Raw genomic sequence first — 22611 nt, forward strand, 5'->3', positions numbered from 1 at the left:
ACCGGCCCGAAACGCTCCATACAAAGTGCTACGAAAGACTGACGTCACTCTTTCGTAGTTTGTACGCATCGGGAGAGAACTTTGTTCGATAGGTATATTAAATATTGCGTTTATGAAAGTGGTTTCTTAACAAAAGTAGCTTTTAATTGCATAAGTTATCGAATGGTATACAAATATTAAGAAATTTAATCGAAAAAAAATTCGACTTGATTATCCAACTTTCAAGGCGCATAACAAAAAAAATACAAATGCTATAGAACTGAAATTTTGGGAGCACTTATTTTTTACCGTAATTTCTTTATTTTATTAACAAAATTTGCTAATCTTTGACCTTGTCATCATCCCTATTATAGTTGAGCATCATCAGTGACAGTCCGCTCAGTGCTGGTTAGGGTTCATCTAGTTCATGAAAAGATGTTATTATATACAGCAACTTCAAGTGATTCGATTAGTTTAATATTTTGCATTATGCCAGGCCCTATATTAATAGAGCTTAAACTTACATCGGAGGTTTTTTATGTAACTAAAATTATTATTATGTTCCAATCTATATTAAATCAATAATTTCAACGTTAATGCTTACCATGCATTGTAACAATGACATACATTTCATGCCAATTTAGCAATTGCGAACACATCGCCAAACTCAAATGGCAGTAGACCACACACACTTGTTCATAATGCAATTACTACTATTAATTACTCATTTATATTTTGTAGCTTCAAACCCTTATATTAACGAAACGGCGCATAAATTGAAATACATTTTGAGCTGTAGGCATACAAGATGTGTCCCAAGATTAGGGATGAATGTAGATAGTTTAGCTGAAAAGACTCTGAAAGCTATGAGAAATACGGACAGATTGAGTGAATATTTGAGTGTTTTTAACGTTAGTGACTGTGATGGGGAGGCAAGTGCGGATTATGTTAGACGTCATGTTCTTGACGGTCTTTTGACCACTGATGATGTGCCAGAAACCCATTGGAATGAATATAAGGTAAGGTATGATACAATTATGTATATTGATCTAAAATTTGTTATGACACTAACACACTAAAACGAGAAGAGGCACGACGTACGCATAAAATGTATTTCAGCTGCAACACTGCATTGTTGTGCGTCCTTTCGACATGACTAAGACATCTAGTACCCATAATAATACAGGGTGCAATTAAACAATACACGTATTTTTTCTTTTATAGTCACTCAGTACTAAAATGTTGGGAAATACCTTCCGAAAGTTATCCTAAAAAACACTACAATTAATGGACACGATGCATCGACCGCGCGTGACGTGCCCCCGCGCGCGCGCCTCATCCCGCGTCACCCCCTCTCATTTCCCCCCGCCGCGAGTGACCGTTCTGCAGCGATTTTAAATGGGACAAAATATTATGTCATTGAAAAAAATAACACCCAATTTTTTTGGTTAAATGGTCTCTCCTAATTATAATTAAGCCCTGGAAAAAATTTGGCAGGAAGGTTTAATTGCACCCTGTATGTATTTCAGCTGCAACACTGCATTGTTGTGCGTCCTTTCGACATACGACCCTTGACATCTAGAGTTTCTAGACTTTTTTTAGAATTAACAAATAATATTTAAACATTAGTTGTATGTTTGGTGCTTCTTAACATTTTGGTGACTTTTCAGTCCATTTACAATAAGAAATATGTTTCGCAAACTCACGAGGAGGCAGCGCTGTCGGTATGGAAAAATAACTTGAGGAAAGTTGCTGAACACAATCAGCTGTACCTCTCAGGGAAAAGGAGCTATACTCTACATCTTAATATGTTTGGAGACTGGGTAAAATATCTTTAATATTTCTACTTTCCCATTTTGTATTCTTGTCACTATATTATTATTTGTCACTATATATTATTATATATTACCTGCTAGTAGGCCTATTCTTTTATTCTAAGTATTTGGAGAAACGTATTTTTCAGCCAATAATGTCTTACGTCGAAGATCTGCTGAAACTAATATGGACGATTCCACTTTACGATCCAGCTAGAGATCCACACAGAACAGCCTACAAGAGGAATCTCCATCAGAAGATTCCAAGAGAGGTAAGCCGTAAGTTACCTTCTTACCAGATTATCTACTTGTTTCTGAATCTTTAAACTTCGATCAAATTGTTAACTTCAACTTTTGAGCATATTACCTAATATCTAACCTCTGAATAGTACATCAGAGCCTGTTTTGGATTGGGTATCATTTAAGCTATCACCAATTTAATTAGTTTTGTGTTTCTTAAATAATAGGGTTTGTCCTCAAAATAGTAGATCTGTCACCAAAATGTAGTCACCAAACAATGCAAAATCAGTTCCACAATAAATCACCTAAAATCCTGAGATATAAGGTCTAGTACCAAATAAATGTTTTTGTATGTATTATAATAGGTGTGTCCTAATAAGTATTTAAGCAAACCAATTTAAAGAGATCACCAATAAATCATATTATGTTACTAGAAAATTGCATTAAGTTCAAATAAAAAATTAGTGTTGTCATCATCGTTTCAACCAAAAGATTCTGCTACTTAACTAGACTCCCAAGGTTCTAAATTTCCACTGGTAGTATAAATTATATTTAAATAAAATTTTTAGCAGAGTAGTAAATAAAACAATTAAAGTCAAAATAATCAATATTTATTGTTTAAAATAATTACCACTGAACAATCAGCGCTGGTTTAAAATAGCTGGCTTATGGCTAGCAGAATAGTAGATAAAACACTTAATTAAAGTTAAAATAATAAAAAAAAATCGAACCTAGTTACCTACTACCCATCGTTGAGGCCGGATTGGTCAATTTTTAAAGCGCGCCAATTTGTCTCCGCCCCTTTGATCATTTTTTCATTAAAATTATAAATTGATGTATTAAATTGGTAACGAATACTATTAATTTAATATCTGAACGAAATAAAATGTTACTACTGTATTGGTGACAAAATATCAAATAAAAAGGAGTCGCAGTCAGGGATCGATAATCGATTTATTTGGTGACAGATCTACCATTCTGAGCACAGAGCTATTATTTAAGTAACAAAACTGTTATTATAAGAACGAAGTTTATATTTATGTAATGCAATATAATTTTATTGTTTATCGATCTCTTATTTTACACATATAATTAACATTAATTTGATAATTCATACCTGGGAACAATTTTTGTTTATCTGAGAACGAAAATATTTCGTGGCGATAGATCTATTTATTAGGTGATACAACTTGATGACAAATATAAATTTTGGTGATAGAAAATAGAGTTCCCTTTTGGATTAATCTATATTGAGAACGTAAAAGAAGGCATACAGCCAGCACCACTCGTTATAGGCCACGGCGGCAGTGGGCAATGTCCATAGAGGCCCTCCACAGTACACTCTACAGATTTCTTACATGGGGCGGCGCAAATAGTGGCCTGCTCTTATAAAAAATATAAATTCCGCACTGCATACAGCTACTAGATACTAGACATGTTTACATTGATTCAGTACTAGAACCAGTGATAAGTAAATATACGTGGGAGAGCCATGCTTCGGCACGAATGGGCCGGCTCGACCGGAGAAATACCACGTTCTCACAGAAAACCGGCGTGAAACAGCGCTTGAGCTGTGTTTCGCCGAGTAAGTGAGTTTACCGGAGGCCCAATCCCCTACCCTATTCCCTTCCTTACCCTCCCCTATTCACTTCCCTTCCCATCCCTACCCTCCCCTATTATCCTATTTCCTCTTAAAAGGCCGGCAACTCACCTACAGCTCTTCTGATGCTGCGAGTGTCCATGTGCGACGGTAGTTGCTTTCCATCAGGTGACCCGATTGCTCGTTTGCCCCCTTATTTCATAAAAAAAAATCTATTATTTCCAGATGGACTGGCGTGACAGGGGTTACAAGCCGCGCCTGGAGGAGCAGTACCACTGCGGTGCTTGTTACGCCTTCGCCATCACACATGCGCTACAGGCCCAGGTCTACAAACATCATGGGGATTGGCGAGAACTGAGGTGGGTATTTTACCTTATTGGGGAAACTTAAGCATATGATTTGATGGAAGAAAATAAGTGGAAATATTGTGAAGTTTTTTTTTTATGAAATAAGGGGGCAAACGAGCAAACGGGTCACCTGATGGAAAGCGACTTTCGTCGCCCATGAACACTCGTAGCATCAGAAGAGCTGCAAGTGCGTTGCCGGCCTTTTAAAAGGGAATAGGATAATAGGGGAGGGTAGGGATGGGAAGGGGAGGGTAGGGAAGGGAAAAGGGTAGGGGATTGGGCCTCCGGTAAACTCACTCACTCGGCGTAATACAGCGCAAGCGCTGTTTCACGCCGGTTTTCTGTGAGAACGTGGTATTTCTCCGGTCGAGCCAGCCCATTCGTGCCGAAGCATGGATCTCCTACGTATAAAATGAAATTATTGCTCTACAATCTGGTGAAAAATCACCACTATTAATAGAAAAAAATAATGTCGATATAGTTATTATTTAAAAGTACATCTAATCATTCCGTAACAATATTTGGACAGACCATTGTTATTGCATAACGGACTTCCTTCCTTCCTTTACTAATTTTCTAAGTTTTTGCAGTTCATAAGACTATTCCTTACAGCCCTCAACAGATCGTAGACTGCAGTCTACCTGATGGTAACCAGGGTTGCAACGGAGGATCCTTGGAGGCAGCGCTTCGGTATGCTTCCAGAGCTGGTCTTATCCGAGAATCATATTACCCGTACCGTGGCAAGGTATGTTAGATACTTGTAAGCCACGGTTTTAGATATTTTAGACTACGGCGCGAATCCATACTAATATTATACATTCAAAAGTGTCTATCTTCACGGCCAAACCACTATATTATAGAGTCCCGGGAAAGGACACGGCATTCTTTTTAACCCGATAAAATGTATGTTTCTCGCGCGAAAAACGAAGCGACATAACTTCCGGGTAGCTAATTCCTCACTCTTCAGACGATCGTCAATCGACAAACGGTCCTTATACAGAGACAGCTTTGTAGAGAACTTGGCAAGTATTCGATGATTTGGACTAACACACCATCTTTGCGACTCAAGACGCCTCTTTCCTCTAGCTCTCATCTTTGCCAACATCTACATTTCATGCCATATTTTTTTTATAAAATAAGGGGCATCCGAGTACGAGCAACAAGTCATCTGATGGAATGCAACTACCGTCGCCCATGGACACTCGCAACATTAGAAGAGCTGCAGGTGCGTTGTCGGGCTTTTAAAAGGGAATACGCTCTCTTCTTGAAGGTTTGCAGGTCTTATTGTTCCAGAAATACTGCTGGTGACAGTTCGTTCCACAGCTTTACAGTCAGTCATATTTCAGCGAGGTCACTGCCACTACCGCTCAGCTGAGGTGAGCGCTCGGCCGCGGAGATGGGCGACTCTGCCGGCCGGTGACGAGCGTGCTATAGAACGAGCCTTGGCGACCATTGGACCCATGGCTGTTGCTGTTAATGCTGAACCTTTCACGTTCCAATTGTACAGGTTAGAAGTTTTAGTTGTAAGCCGATCCTGGGTATTATATGGCCGAGCAGGACAAAACTCCTGCTCGGCAATCTGTGAAATGGAAAGAAATATGTGTCTTTATTAGCGCAAAGCACGTAGTTTTAATGTCGAGTGGCCCAAAAACTCGGACTTACCAGTCAGCAATCAGCATCATAAGTTTCTTTATGAAAACGTCTTATTCCTATACTTTATAATATACAACCTGTAACCATGTACGTAGTGCAGTGTCCATTCACTGCATCGAACTCAAGTCATTCGGCGTGTATTGCATTTTCAAAAATCCGTCAGCATTTTATCAATAATAATAACAGCGCACATGGAGCCTACAGCCTACTGCCTGATACCAACAAATAGGACGTTCACTAAACTGGTGAGACCATATTCCAGGAGTGGTATCTACGACGACCCGTTCTGCGTGCCGTGGAAGATGAACCATGCGATGTTGCTGGTGGGCTACACGCCGGAGTACTGGGTGCTGCTCAACTGGTGGGGACGGCATTGGGGCGAGGGGGGGTATATGAGGTTTGTAGGACCGGCCTAGGATAGGTTTTACTTCTCCTATCTTTTTCTGATTCATTTCGATGCGGGTGCCAAGACAGCTTTAGCTCGGGCTACCTGAGATAATATCAGTGTTTTCGTGGTTGGATACCGCTGTCGATATGACGACACAGGAGATACAGTGGTGGGAATGTGTGGTGGGCCAAAGCCCGATTTTCTATAAGATAGGTTTACGTAGGACACGTGAAATATTAACGAACTACGAACTTTACGGATAAAACCCTAAATAGAATAGAATAAAGAAATATGTCACTCTCAGCTTCGATCGCAGAAAAATTAGTTTATCATGCGGGAACGAATATTTATCGCCTACATTATGAAACAACTAGATGTCCCGCGCGGCTTCGCCCGCGTAAATTAGGAATTTTACAGAAACCGTACATTTTTACATAAAAATATTTCCCCCGTTTTTCCCACATTTTCCTGAGTTTCTTCGGTCGTATTAGTCTTAGCGTGATAATATAATATAGCCTATAGTCTTACTCGATAAATGATCTATCTAGCACTGAGATAAGTTTTTAAATCGGACCTGTAGTTCCTGAGATTGACGCGTTCAAGCAAACATAGGTACTCTTCAGGTTTATAATATTAGGTAGGTATAGATTTTTTTAATTATCGCTTGACAAACTCGAGTCTCGACCTAAAAGACTATAAAATGGTATAATATGGTAGTGATGATGATGATGATGATGATGATGAATGTAATTTCCATAGTAACATATGCTTTCTGTTCTTAAAACAACGCCGAAACTCCCAAACTAGTATCTATAAAGAATCAGGAGTTCTCTCAGCACCTTCCGAACCACGGTATATCAGGTATATCTCGGTGCAAAATCTTACTTGTTGGTAGCATATGCTTAGAATACTTCTCACGAAACCAAAGTCACCACATGTTTCCCTATAAGTTTTGAGGAGTTCCCTCGATTACTTATGGATCCTTCATCAGATCACCACTTTTGTGAATATAATACCAAATTGGGATGATACCCTATACACCAAAAGAAAAATTTTGAAAATCGGTTAACAAACGGGGGAGTAATCGTTGAATACAATGAAGAATATCATAGGTTGAATATAAAAAAACGAACATAACACCTCCCCCATTTTGAAAGTCGGTTAAAATTGTAGCCTATGTGTTATTCTGATGTATAAGCGATATTATTGTAAAGTTTCATTAAAATCCAATCAGTAGTTTTTGCGTGAAAGAGTAACAAACATCCATACATCCACACATCCATACATCCAAACAAACTTTCGCCTTTATAATATTAGTAGGACTTTTAGGATAATTGTTTTGTATATTTCCAGAATTCGCCGTGGTCACAACGTGTGTGGAGTAGCGAACATGGCGACGTATGTGGAACTGTAATATAATTTTTATACTCAATTCTGCTTTTTCTTTAAACAAATCAAATATCTAACATGCTCTCCTTAATAAATCTATTTACTTTCACCAACAGTTTGACATCTATAAGAGCTTTATTAGATATGCATAATAGAGAAATGTGCGACCTGAGATAATTAATTAATTATAGCTAAGATTTTGTAGTTTGTACGTAGTTTTTAAATTTGAAGTTTGTGTTTGTATTTGTAGTTTTTAAATTTTTGACAAACAAATAACAATATTTCCGAATCGGGCTAAATGTACACACAGAAAACACAATATGTACGATTCGTTACGATTCGTAACATAGAAAACTATAATGTTGTGTTGTTTAGGGGGTTTAACATTAAAAACATTATTGACAAATTATTAGCATCGAACCCCCATTAAGCAATAAACCATCGGTGTATGCCATCATTAATTCCATTAATGGCTCAGGATTGCAAAGGCAGTAATTTATGATGTGTCCATTATTTAGTGTGCACCTAAACAATGTTATTCCGTTTCTTCGCGTAATATTTCCTGGCGTTCGCGACGGTAATGACTTGCCTGCCGTGGCTCGGTGTGGTACAAGACATAAGAGAATGAAAATTGAAACTACATAATATTTGGACGCTGTTAAACATTTGTGTACCCCACAAAAATTGTATTAAGTTATGAACGTATTCATTTTCTTTAGATCATTTAGAACAAGACTGCATTCATAATTTAACACCAAAATTTGTGGGTTTATACACAAATGCCTAACAGCGACCAATTATAACGCGAAGGCATGGTATAAAATAAACTATAAGGTAATTAGTTATTCAGAGCACGGAAAGTTTAATTCGGAGGCTGTGTAAATAGTTTCGAAGTAAGTATTTAAAGTATAAAGTAGTAAAATTCAAAGGTAGTACGACATTGTAATATCCGATTTCTTTCTCTGTTATACATACTGATTAATTGATTATGATTAAATATGTAGATAACAAAAGTACTTTTGCTATGAACGCAATTTTCACGCCTGAAAAAATTAACTGGCGATACAAAACCTTAGAAGCGCCTTACGTCTCATAACTCCTGAAACTATCTTCAGCGCTTATCTTACAGCAAGTTATATTTCAAATGATCCAAATTATTATCTGACATTTTTGGTTCAGTATGATCTCATAGTCGCTTAATGCTTTATTACTTTTTATTAAAATTTGCTACGTAAAGCACTCAAAGGAACAGAAATTCATAATCTCGCCGGGCTAGTTCCCGAACCGGTGGTACCGGCACCATAGTATCGACGTTCAGAAAAGATTTTGTAAAAAAAATTACTCTGAATAAAATTATTTCATTGATAATAATCGCCTCCGCCTGTCGCTTACACCACACAGTTGTAGTTGAAATTAATGCCAGCAGCCAGCCTGATATCTTCATGATCATTAGTCCAAGGTGTGGAAGTGAATTGTATCCACCCAATAGTTACCTTTACAGTTCGACAGTCACACCGTGCTAACAACTAGCATCCACTAATTAAATATTAATTTACTAGCTTCTGTTATAATTTGGATTATTTTGGGCATAAAAACCGATAAATGTTTGGCTTTGGACATGGGCGTACCGAGGGGGGGCTAGGGGGGCTGTTGATGTCCCTACTAAGTATCTTATCTAGTACTTTTATCTATAAAAATTTAAAATTAAGAATATTAATTTTTGTCATTTGTCGAATATCTGCCACCTGCGTCCTGCACGCTTAGCTTGAAAACCATAAACGAGACAATAGACAAAGTGACAGATTAGCACATGCTATCGGTTATATTTTTTTTTTCCCAAAAATGTGTCAGAATTTCTATTCTTTCGCATTTCTTCTGTAGGCACTAGGCAAAGCCTGTAGGATAGCTTTAAGCTTTTACCGGCAAAATGTACAGTCCTCGCGAATCACGTTGTACTCATTTTGGTGTAACGAATTTGCGAGCGATCTAGTTTACAAAAAGTAATAAAAATTTGAAGGATACTTTTCCCCATCCCGCGAATTTTCTCGATAATAACGTACTTATCATTTTTACAAATTTTCCCGAGCTTAATTTAATTAAAAAAATATAATATTGGTGTTAAACGAAATCTGGCGCGAACGACAGCCAATAATCTGATACGGCTCAGGAAATTTAATATTGTCCAATATTGATTTATCGGTTTTATATGTATATGCGAGTGCTAGCTGTTGCTTGCGACTTCGCGCCCGAAAAAGAAAGTAAGAACAACGGAATAGGATATAGGCTACTCTTGTACATAATAAACTATGAAATATCTTGTTCTAGTCACAGTATACAGAATTCATATCAAATAATGTAGACCAATCCCAAAACTGGTTTAATCAACCCAATCAAGGCAATGCAACCAGAACCATAAGGCTCCTGGAGAGCAACCAGCCTCTACATTTTTACTTTAAGTTGGTCCTTACTTATTTTCTTTATTGATTTTTGACGACGTTTAAATACTGTTTGCAGCATAAAACAAAGCAAACAATTGTCTTAAATAATATGTTTGCAACATTTTCTACAATCCCCATATTATTTCTCTTTCTTTCACCATTAATCAGCCTGTACCTGTGACACAGCCTTGAGGGCGAAGGAGCTAATTTTGTGCGATATTTCAGTAATCTTCGGGGAAAATGTAATAAGGCAGGCCGGCTGACGTCGTTACATGTTACATGGAATATATTTGTCTTGTTATAATGGCCTATTATTTTCTTAGCTAAATTATATAATCTATACTAATATTATAAATGCGAAAGTATCTCTGTCTGTCTGTCTGTCTGTCTGTCTGTCTTGCTTTCACGCCAAAACTACTGAACCGATTGCAATGAAATTTTGTATACAGTTATTCTAGAGTCTGAGAAAGGACATAGGCTACATTTTGATGTGGGAAAATATCTTATTTCCATGAAAATTTCGATGAAAATGAATTCGCATTGCGCGTGGCCAGCGCTCATCCCGGGGGTCCTGGGTTCGAGTCCCGCAGGCGGAACAAAAAGTTTTCAATTTTCCTGGGTCTTGGATGTGTATTAAAATAAAATTTCAAAAATCTTAAACATATTTTATGTATAATATTATAAAAAATCCAGAAATATATCAATGGAATGAACATTTTAGTTGTAATACGATTCAACAGATGGCGTTTTATTTTTTACTTTATTGTAACATAGAACTAATCATACTTATTAGTTAGTATGTTTTTGTTTATAGTTTTTAATACGTTAGAATATGATGTTTAATAATATTATAATCCATACTAATATTATAAATGCGAAAGTATCTCTGTCTGTCTGTCTGTCTTGCTTTCACGCCAAAACTACTGAACCGATTGCAATGAAATTTTGTATACAGTTATTCTAGAGTCTGAGAAAGGACATAGGCTACATTTTGATGTGGGAAAATATCTTATTTCCATGAAAATTTCGATGAAAATGAATTCGCATTGCGCGTGGCCAGCGCTCATCCCGGCGGTCCTGGGTTCGAGTCCCGCAGGCGGAACAAAAAGTTTTCAATTTTCCTGGGTCTTGGATGTGTATTAAAATAAAATTTCAAAAATCTTAAACATATTTTATGTATAATATTATAAAAAATCCAGAAATATATCGATGGAATGAACATTTTAGTTCTAATACGATTCAACAGATGGCGTTTTATTTTTTACTTTATTGTAACATAGAACTAATCATACTTATTAGTTAGTATGTTTTTGTTTATAGTTTTTAATACGTTAGAATATTATGTTTAATAATATTATCACTTGGTATAATAATAATCAATCTATCTTATCTTATGTAGAACTCCTACTGCATTTCTAATCCATACTATCCATACTAATATTATAAATGCGAAAGTATCTCTGTCTGTCTGTCTGTCTGTCTGTCTGTCTGTCTGTCTTGCTTTCACGCCAAAACTACTGAACCGATTGCAATGAAATTTTGTATACAGTTATTCTAGAGTCTGAGAAAGGACATAGGCTACATTTAGATGTGGGAAAATATCTTATTTCCATGAAAATTTCGATGAAAATGAATTCGCATTGCGCGTGGCCAGCGCTCATCCCGGGGGTCCTGGGTTCGAGTCCCGCAGGCGGAACAAAAAGTTTTCAATTTTCCTGGGTCTTGGATGTGTATTAAAATAAAATTTCAAAAATCTTAAACATATTTTATGTATAATATTATAAAAAATCCAGAAATATATCAATGGAATGAACATTTTAGTTGTAATACGATTCAACAGATGGCGTTTTATTTTTTACTTTATTGTAACATAGAACTAATCATACTTATTAGTTAGTATGTTTTTGTTTATAGTTTTTAATACGTTAGAATATGATGTTTAATAATATTATAATCCATACTAATATTATAAATGCGAAAGTATCTCTGTCTGTCTGTCTGTCTGTCTGTCTTGCTTTCACGCCAAAACTACTGAACCGATTGCAATGAAATTTTGTATACTGTTATTCTAGAGTCTGAGAAAGGACATAGGCTACATTTTGATGTGGGAAAATATCTTATTTCCATGAAAATTTCGATGAAAATGAATTCGCATTGCGCGTGGCCAGCGCTCATCCCGGCGGTCCTGGGTTCGAGTCCCGCAGGCGGAACAAAAAGTTTTCAATTTTCCTGGGTCTTGGATGTGTATTAAAATAAAATTTCAAAAATCTTAAACATATTTTATGTATAATATTATAAAAAATCCAGAAATATATCGATGGAATGAACATTTTAGTTCTAATACGATTCAACAGATGGCGTTTTATTTTTTACTTTATTGTAACATAGAACTAATCATACTTATTAGTTAGTATGTTTTTGTTTATAGTTTTTAATACGTTAGAATATGATGTTTAATAATATTATAATAATATTATATATATATACTAGCTGTTGCCCGCGACTTCGTCCGCGTGGACTTTAGTTTATAGCGCGCGGTGTCAACAAAATTTGTGTCAAATTTAAAAACTTTTTAAAACCCTGGTAAGTGGTACCCCTCTTAGGGCCGCGCTACACCGGAATGGCAGCGCTGAAAGTGCTCGCCTCGCCGCTGCCATTCCGGTGTAGCGCGGCCCTTAATTAATCAAAATACCCAAAAACAGCTGTGCAGTGTGCACATAATCTATACTAATATTATAAATGCGAAAGTATCTCTGTCTGTTTGTCAGTCTCGCTTTCACGCCAAACGCCAAAACTACCGAACCGATTGTAATGAAATTTTGTATACAGATAGTCTAAAGCCTGAGAAAGGACATAGGCTACTTTTTTACTGGAAAAAAGGGTTGTAAGGGTCGTAAATTTGTTCAAAAAATTCATAATAGATGGCGCCGTGCGTCTTCTACATCGCGCTGACGCTTGCTCAAAAGTCTTTCTATAAGAGGTAGTCTAAAGCCTGAGAAAGGACATAGGCTACTTTTTTACTGGAAAAAAGGGTTGTAAGGGTCGTAAATTTGTTCAAAAAATTCATAATAGATGGCGCCGTGCGTCTTCTACATCGCGCTGACGCTTGCTCAAAAGTCTTTCTATAAGAGGTGGTATCATCTTACATTTAAGTCTCGATTTTTTTCGATTGTTATATCTATTCTACGGTATTAAATAACTCAATACTTTATCTGTGCAGGCAGTGACGTAACCTTAAGACCAAATTTCACCAACGACTGTTAAAGTTAATGATCGAATTAGTATCACGTTGGCTGTTTCGTTTTTCATATGAATGAAAGAGAAGACAGGACATTTTAACAAGCTGTTAACACTAACAGACGTTGGTGAAATTGGGGCTAAACCTATCAATGATAAATAGTTTATGGGTAAAGTTGTGTAATTGGGGGGCTAAATATGCTTTGAAATTTGGCATAAAATATAAAGTTTAATATAAAAAATAAAGTACTTATTGTGTGCACACTACACAGCTGTATTGATTTAAGGGGTACCAGGGTTTTTTTATAAAAGCTTTTGACACCAATTTTGTTGACATCGCGCGCTATAAACTGAAGTCCACGCGGACGAAGTCGCGGGCAACAGCTAGTTATGTATAATACACAATATTATCTAATATATAAAATTCTCGTGTTACAGTGTATGTGCGCGAACTTCTCCCAAACATTTTGTATGTAAAGTTAGGCCTGAGAATAGATTTTAGTTTTTATTATTCGTAAGTTTTTATCTACTTTTTATATTGATAGTAGAAATAATTTATATGGCAAAACATCGTTTGCCGGATAAGCTAGTTTTAGTATATTAAATTGTAGCATATTAGCCAACAAATTGGTTATTTGGGGTTTATAGTTATAGTTAGTTCCTGAGTTTAGAAACTAAAAAATTCTGCGCGAATCTAGTTAACTACAATAAATAGATAGATACAAATTGTTTTTGTTTTCTTGTTTCTATTTTTAAATAAGTAATATATTAGTTGGAATAAAAACCAATAATTATCCAAATAAAAGCTCTGACAGAGGAAAATGAACCTTAATACTAAGATTCCACTTACATTAGCCATTAGCACTGAAATGGCTCGATTACACGCTCGTAAGGCTTTTATTGTCTGTGTTCTTACAAGCATTAAGTTAAGAAATAAATTAAATTAAAGAAACCACGTTAAAGATATTGAATGTGTTTCGTTTTCCTGAAAGGCACTCTACAGTCTACCTTTAGTTTCTGCACGTGTTTTTCATGGCCAACTTAACAAGCAATATTAATTATTAATATAATTATAAATATTAACCAATAAGTATAAATATCTATTTCATACATTCATTATACTTTATTTAATTTTATTATTTTAAACTGATTTAAAAAAGAAGGAAGTTTCTTAATTCGACCGTATAATAAAATATATTTCTTATATATTTTATTGAATACACATATTAAAGATGCCGACAAAATGGTACCATCGAGTAAATTGATTCCTAGGCAGTTGCCAGATCAACGTCATTTGGTCGGATCATGTCAATTCAATGTTAATTGTGATCTGTCGCCTGTCAGCTGAGTTTGATGTAACGCGGCCAAACTACGTTGGTCCCCCATCTGCATAGGAATCAACTTCTCTGATAGTACATAAAATCTAAAGAAAAATTTTTTTCATGGTACCTGCCCTACACATCAAGCGGGAATGAATTTTTTTTCGCGCCTATCCCATCGTGTGGGGTGTCGTTGGATAGGTTTTTAAAAATATTATGGGTAGGTATTCATAGATAATTTTCCGATTTAGGGATCCATTTGTGAAATATTAAGTTTTAAAGTGGAAAAAATCGTTAAGAGTCCAGGGCCCCCTTCTACCAGCTAAGCGGTTGCTTCTGGAAATGTGAAAAAATTCAGGGGGGTAGAAAATATACTGAATTTAAAAGGAAAACTATCACGGCTAAGAAGACTTCATAAGTTATTGAGTGATAGTCGATCAACTAAAAAAAATATTCGGCGAAGTATAAAGGAACTTTTCGTTCAAACTCCTTTGAACGTAACTGAAATGATATTGTTAGTATTGTAAAACACGTTATAAATGTACGTTCATTGACCATACAAACATTTTCCAAAACTAGCAGTACTACGGAACCCTATATTGCGCGTGGCCCGACACGCACTTGGCCGGTTTTTTGTTAGGTAAGTACAGTATTTAAATGATATTTGAGAACATGATATTTGTGATATCAAAGAACAGATGGGCGTAAACGAATTTTTTCATTGAAACGCACACACGAACCGTCCGTCGAGCAGTCATGATCATACTCATGTGTTTCATTGCCATTTTCATTCATGTCTCAAGCTCCGAATGCAACAAAAGAACACCAACATGGGAGGAGAAACTTAGGAGAGACATACCAAACTACATTTTGCACCCCAATCAACAGTGTGTAAATAGTACCGTAGCTATCCACTTCAATTTGAGATACTACACGTTTGACGAGAAAACCCAGGAGTTCTACATCTACAGCTATATGATGCTAAAGTGGTTCGATGACTCTTTGAAATGGAACCCGAAAGACTACGGCGGAATCGACAGAACTACTGTCAGAACTGCGATGATTTGGACCCCAAAGATTATTCAGATGGACGATGACAGCGACATATTTATTTCACTGCATAATTTCTACACGTCATCGTGTATGGTATATCACGATGGAACGGTGACGTGTATCCCAGAGATGAGACATTCGGGCGAATGCCAATCCAGGATGAAGGACTGGCCCTACGACACACACATTTGCCAAATAAAATTCGTCGAAAAAGATGTTAGGATCACAAGAAATGGTACCACCGGTATTTCGACGAAAGACGCCAAGGAAAGCGCTGGATGGAATATAATATTAAGTGCCTACACCGAATCTGATGAAAAACCAGATGAAATAACTCTAACATTCGTGATAAAGAGAGCAGCGGATGGCTTAGCAGCTATATTTGTAATTCCACTGATAGTTATAGCTGCATTAAATATAACAGCTATTTTAATAGATATTGATAATATCCTTCGCGTTCACGTTTTGGTTTTTTGTTTGATTTCTTGTGTGAATTTTGTGACTGAAAATTATCCGAAATTTGGATCCGATGTGCCGAAGATATTGATTTTCTTAAGAACTTCCTTCTTTCTGAGCGCGCTGTCTATTTTTTTCACGTATATTTTTAAAAACTTGAGAAAAAAAACGAATCCTCCGCCAGTTTATATTCCAAGATTTAACAGAATTATTCTAGAGCGATATAGAAAAGTTTTTAAAATGGAAAAAAGTGAGGTTGAAGAGGTTACAGACCAAAGTGTATCTTCAGAATGGACTGTATTTGTTGAAAATTTAAATCGTATCACGATCGTTATAATTTCTATTGTATATTTTGTATTATTTGTATTCTACGTGCCTAGACATACTTATTAAAAGTATATAAATTATTTAAATTCTATAAAAAAAGTATTTGACTGAGCCTTGTATTTTTAATTTCTAGTCTTCAAAGTTCAAACCCATCCTCATGCGTTCAGGTAAAATTAATTGCCTCGGTGATACTAAAATTTCAGTAAATAAATTTGTGCGAATGTAAAAATAGGACAATAATAGAAAAGAATAATTCAAATATTGAAATATCAAACCTAAAACTTTATAATGCTTGTTGGGCTCAGAATAAACACAACATTCAAATATTTTCTCGCGCGACAAACGCGTCGTATTTAGCGGTGTCACGCGAGTGATAGTGTGAAATAACTAATGTTATTTTTTCTGCTGGGTCATTTATCAGGTGTCCCAGAGGACGTTTCAGGTGTCCGGACAAAAACGGAATATTTCGCGTTTATCCACTTCGCCCTTTTCCCGCTTTTTGCTGAGAGTAAATTATAACCACGCTTTGTTTTGTTAGAGTTGATGTTTTAAGAGTTTTGACCAACGATGTCAATACTTTATAGGTTGTAGGTTATAATTCTATGGTTTTGACGCATGCTTTACAAGGTACGACTGTACTGTTTACGACTGTAAATTGTAAAGCTTAGAACAAACCTACGCGTCAGTGACAGGGCGTCAAGTTGTGTCAAGTTGTCAAATGTGTTTTTTGTATACAACACACACATTTGACAACTTGACGCTCCGTCACTGACGCGTAGGTTTGGCCTCAGCTTTATGCTAAGTGTTTTAAATATCTCGCAGGTAATTAATAAAAATACCAATACGTGATAGCATCGATTATCCGAACATTGATTTTAACCGAACGACTAGCCACGGACTAACCTAACCAAACCCGTCAAATAACCTCTTAAACCAATCTCTTCAGCACAAAAAGTTTTTTGCCTAATTTTTTTCAATTCAAAACACAGCATTTGTATTTTGCTACAATACAGTTAGATTATTATTATCCTAATAAATAGATTTTCGAACACACGTGTCTCCCAATATCCACGTTCTTCTGTATTTTAGTCGAGTTTTGTTTACAATTGTATTAAAATTAATTAAAACGAAAATAAACTTCTAATATAAAATAATAATATGTAAGTGGCACATTAAAGTTATTAGGTCCGAGCATTGAGTGGTTAAAGTTTAATATCAATCTCGCAGTTGATGCCCCAGGCCAGTTTAAACTACCGACTGCGGCTGTATCTATACTTTCAGAAACTATGTTCTATAATATAATACTAGCTGTCCCGGCACACGTTTCTTTGCCATATAAAGTATTTCGCCCGTATTATTTTATTGAAGTTACTAATAAGTATGTCACCGTGGCAACGTCCATCGCTATCCCGTCGCACAAACAATGGTCGCCGTCAATCTCGAGTTGTAATAATTTACTATTATTTATTCAACAAATGCACTTATCGATATTAAAATTACCCAGTAGCCGATTCTCAGACCTACTGAATATGCATATAAAATTTGGTAAAAATCAGTAAAGCCGTTTCGGAGGAGTACGGTGACTAACATTGTGACACGAGAATTTTATATATAAGTAAGATTATATCTGCCTAGACATGGACGTACATAAGGGGGGTGTCCTGGGGGCCGGACCCCCCACATTACTATCCATCTTACTTGTCCAATTTCGACAATAATATATTATGTACCTCGCCGATTAAAATCGGTGCGGTACATGTACCTTAGATAAAAAAAAATATGTGATTTCCTAAACACGTTGCCTATTTGCTGCTGCGGAACCCTTCATAGGCGATTCCAACTCGCACTTGGCCGCTTTTTTACGTTAGGGACCCCCGGGGTATGTTATTCGAATATTCGAATACTCGTTTTATTCGAATATTCGACGATTTTATTATTCGAATATTCGCCAAATTATTTTTCGAATAATTCGAATACTAAAAATATTTTTTATTTTTGTTTCAAACATAAAATTAACATGCAATAAGAACATAATTAAGTTCATTTCAGAAGAATAATATTATTGGGCATTTCCATAATATGTGACTGACTCTACATTTGATGCGACTTGCGTTTTATTTTGTCATATATTATGGTTACTATCATGTTGTTAGTATCAATTTTAAGATGGCTTTGTAGCAGTTAAAACAAGTTAACTTATGTAGAAAAAATGGTATACACTGTTGTTTTCAAATAGCATTTATTTAGTCAAACATAAACGTGACCGACACTACATGCAAAAGGAAGTCGTTTCCGAGAGTGTTTGTAAACACCAATAATCTTCCTCTCTGTGAGCTAAATACTTTGTATTTTTATCGAATGTGCATGAAACAAACGATTATAAAATGGTTACCTATAACCTGTAAGTTATTAAAAAAAAAATATATTAGCAAAATAAATTGTGACCGACACTACAGCCCAAAACGTGACCGACACTACACTCACTTTGTGCAGGTAAAAGTCGGTAGTTTTACATTAAACTTTAAAATTTATGTATCTCAGCACGTACACTATGAACTCTAAAAGTGTATAAAAGCTAATTCAGTAATTAGTTAATTCATAAAAATGCTTTTTTTGAACTTAAACGTCACAAAAACGACATCACTAATAATTAGTCAAAAAATGAAAACACAAAATCTTCTCAAAAACTATTAACATAATAACCCAAGAGGCAGCGATAGGCAGACTTTCGTCATTTTTTTAAGCTAAAAATTTTCTATTATATGAGCCCTATAGAGGTAAGAACGACCAGACACTATGGAGTTTCGGTCGCTATTACTTTAGAAGGTTTCCAGTTCTGCAGGTCTATCTTAAGTTCAATAAAGTTTAAAAATCATAAATTTTATGTTATTTTCTTGCCATATCTGTAATAATCTCATATCCTACTGTCATATTTTTGTGATAATTGCTTCCCATTTCCAAACATCGCAAAATTTTGGATTTTATTTGACTTTGAGGTGGTCTGGCAGGTTTTTAAAATAATAATTTAGCTTTCTGCTTCTCTCTCTGCTTTCTATACCTGTTTTCGCCATCTATCAGCAAAACGCTACTTTTGGGCGTGGTCGACTCTATAATGTGACTGACACTACAAAAATATTTTTTAGAGTTTAGGTGTTATAAAAAAAGATGACAAATTTTTAATGCCGGTATCATTTGAGTAGCACCGTCACGTAGAAAAGTTTCTAATTTTGTTGATGTAAAAGTAATTTTACAGTAGTTATAGACGAAAGTAATGATTTTTATGTGACCGACACTACAACTCGACACTGTGATCTTACAAGCCTATTATATCTTTATAAAAATGTTTTTTTCGAATCTCAAAAGCTATATCGGTATTTAATTGTTTGAACAATCAATGTGTAACAAAATATGACAAGAATTTAAAATACATAACGTGAAAACTAAGTCAGAACTTCATCACACAAAACCACACTCAGCTCAGCTCACGACATCATCTCATAAATGGCAGCTTTGCTAAAAAAGTAATGCTTAGATATTGTTGCGTCTATAAAATCTTAATAGTACCATAATGTTGTGACTATAATTAAGTATTTTTTTTTCTTAGTTTATGGTAGGCTTTTACATGGAACTGCCCTAGTTATGATATTCTACATCTTTAATGACAGGTCGGACTCAAACTGAGTACCGCGATCCGTGGTTATAATCGACGGAATGCCGAAACGAGGTATCCACTCCCTTGTAAAAGTGTCAACAACTTCTTCGGCTGTGATGGTACGCATAGGCCAGACTTCAGGCCACCTAGTAACCCGATCGATTGCTGTAAGGCAGTAGCGATACTCAGAGCAAATCGGTAACGGTCCAATAATATCCATATGGATGTGAGAGAACCGACCGGATGGAGTGTCGAAGGTGCCTAAGGGAGCAGAAACATGTCTAGATATCTTACAACGCTGACAAGCTTCGCAAGTGCGGGCCCACTCTCTACAATCTTTGTTTATGGAGGGCCACACGTAACGGTCAGCTACGAGACGAGCTGAGCCCCTAATGCTAGGATGACTCAGGTTATGTAGTTTGTTGAATATCGTGCGACGCAAGTCACGGGGTACATACGGCCGAGGCTTGCCGGTCGCAAGATCGCAAAACAGGGAGTAGCTTGTGCCAGGTACGCGTAATTTTACCAAATTAAGACTGGAATTGCCAAGTAATTAGGTCAACTCCTCGTCTGCTCCTTGGGAAGCGGCAAGAGCCTCATATTCTTGCTCTAAGGAAATGGCTTCTACCCGAGACATTGCGTCAGCGACAATATTGTCCTCGCCTCGTATATATTTAATGTCCGTCGTAAACTGACTAATAAAAGACAGTTGGTTGAGTTGTGGTGAGGGAAGCTTCTCGCGACGTTGTACGAAAGCGTACAGCAATGGCTTGTGGTCAGTGAAAATTGTCACGTGTTGGACTTCCACAACGTGTCGAAAATGCTGTACACTTTCGTACACGGCCAAAAGTTCGCGGTAATAAGCCGGCCACTCACACTGTTTAGGGGTCAACTTCTTGCTAAAGAAAGCAAGTGGGACCCAATTTCCGTTAACCAACTGTTGGAGGCAAGCACCGACATGAAGGCTTGATGCATCGGTAAACAAACCTAAGGGTGCATCAGCAACAGGATGGTGAAGGATTGTCGCGTCTGAAAGGCTTTTTTTACAGTCCTCGAAATTCTTCAGCAGTTCAGGTGTCCAGGGATATGGTTTGGAACCTTTACTCTTGGTAGCGGCCAAAGTCTCGATAAGCGGAGCCTGAAATTTTGCGGCGTCAGGGATAAAACGCCTGTAGTAATTGAGCATGCCAAGAAACCTGCGCATTCCTTGGGCATCCTCAGGAGGCTTAAAATCTATCAGGGCCTGAATACGGTCCTGGGGTGGGCGCGTGCCATCGGCGCATATAGAATAGCCGAGGAACACTACCTCGCTGGCGCCAAGGACGCACTTGGACGGGTTTAAAATCACTCCATATTCTTGGAGGCGTCCAAACAGAGTGCGTAGGTGCTTCTTGTGAGTATCCTCGTCTGGTGAAAAGACCAAAATATCATCGATGTATGGAAAACAGAAATCGAGACCCCGTGTGACCTCATCGATAAATCTCTGAAAGGTCTGACCAGCATTACGAAGACCAAAGGTCATGTAAGGAAATTCGAAGAGGCCAAACGGAGTCACGATGGCCGTCTTCGGAATATCGTCCTTGAAAACGGGGATCTGATGATAGGCTTTCACCAGGTCGAGGGTACTGAAAATTTTGGCACCAGAAAGATTGTGCGTAAAATCATTGATGTGACGAACCGGATATTTGTCCGGGACAGTCCTGGCATTCAAGCCCCGGTAGTCGCCACAAGGTCGCCACAAGCCATCCTTCTTGAGCACCATCTGCAAAGGAGCGGCCCAGTCACTTTTAGATGGCCTTGCGATCCCGCATTTCATCATGTCCTCAAACTCCTTTTTGGCAGAAATAAGTTTGTGTGGAGCCAAACGGCGAGGACGATACGATACAGGAGGACCATCAGTAGTTTGGATGAAATGAACGGTGTTGTGCTTCACAACTCGGGGTAAGCCAGGAGGACGTGTGATCTCAGGAAACTCAGCGAGCACCTGTGTAAAAACTGAGTCGTTGCAGGCTACAGCCTTGACACTGTCCTGTGAAACCTGAGCCGTGACAGCAGACACAAATAATTTAGAATTCCCGTCGACAAGACGCTTGAGTCGGCAATCTGGCAAAAGGTTATAGTAACTAAGAAAGTCAGAACCAATGATAGGAGTACTAACGTCAGCGATGACAAAATTCCAATGGAAGTCGCGACGAAGGCCCAAGTTCAGATGCATGGAAATACTTCCGTACGTCTTGATTGAGCTACCGTTCGCAGCGCTGAGGTTGTACTCATTATCAGTAAACCGACCTTTAAGAAGCCGCCGAGGGAAACAGCAGAGGTCTGAGCCAGTGTCGATGAGGTACTGGTGCTTAGACTTCTGATCAGTGACAAAGAGTCTAGTCTGGCGGCTGGGTTGGTTACAATCAGTGGCCGCCTCTACTGACTGTTGCTGCCATTTCCCTGCGGCGCTGACCAGCTGCAAGGTTGGATGCATTTGGCTGCCTTGGTGTTGAATTTTTTATGGTACCAACACATTTTTCCGGGAGCACCAGGTGTCGAAGTGCGAGAGCGACGACCAGCAGATGCGTTGCGGCTGCGTGAACGTCCAGGCCTCTGGTGAGTTAAGGAAGCAACCTGCTTACTTAGCTCGTCAACCCTTGCCAGAAGTGTGTCGAACACAGTAGAAGAAAATGATGAGGCCGGCGAAGAGCAAGAAAAAACTTTGCTTGGCCCGGCA

General features: G+C 37.4%; 2 protein-coding genes across 2 annotated transcripts; both read left to right on the top strand.

The window, feature by feature from the left end:
* The first annotated feature begins 627 nt into the window (after nucleotides 1-627).
* On the top strand, nucleotides 628-7435 carry LOC121736523 (cathepsin L-like). Its single transcript, XM_042127769.1, has 8 exons — nucleotides 628-998; nucleotides 1650-1802; nucleotides 1943-2065; nucleotides 3859-3992; nucleotides 4593-4725; nucleotides 5327-5487; nucleotides 5896-6030; nucleotides 7375-7435. Exons 1-8 carry the CDS (start codon nucleotides 651-653, stop codon nucleotides 7433-7435), a joined length of 1248 nt encoding a protein of 415 aa, XP_041983703.1. The 5' UTR covers nucleotides 628-650.
* A 7725-nt stretch (nucleotides 7436-15160) lies between these two features.
* LOC121736753 (acetylcholine receptor subunit beta-type acr-2-like) lies at nucleotides 15161-16784 on the top strand. Its single transcript, XM_042128138.1, has 2 exons — nucleotides 15161-16096; nucleotides 16779-16784. Exons 1-2 carry the CDS (start codon nucleotides 15161-15163, stop codon nucleotides 16782-16784), a joined length of 942 nt encoding a protein of 313 aa, XP_041984072.1.
* Nucleotides 16785-22611: the final 5827 nt, after the last annotated feature.

The sequence above is a fragment of the Aricia agestis genome, chromosome 19, assembly GCF_905147365.1.
Source record: "Aricia agestis chromosome 19, ilAriAges1.1, whole genome shotgun sequence".
NCBI classification, from domain to species: domain Eukaryota; kingdom Metazoa; phylum Arthropoda; class Insecta; order Lepidoptera; family Lycaenidae; genus Aricia; species Aricia agestis.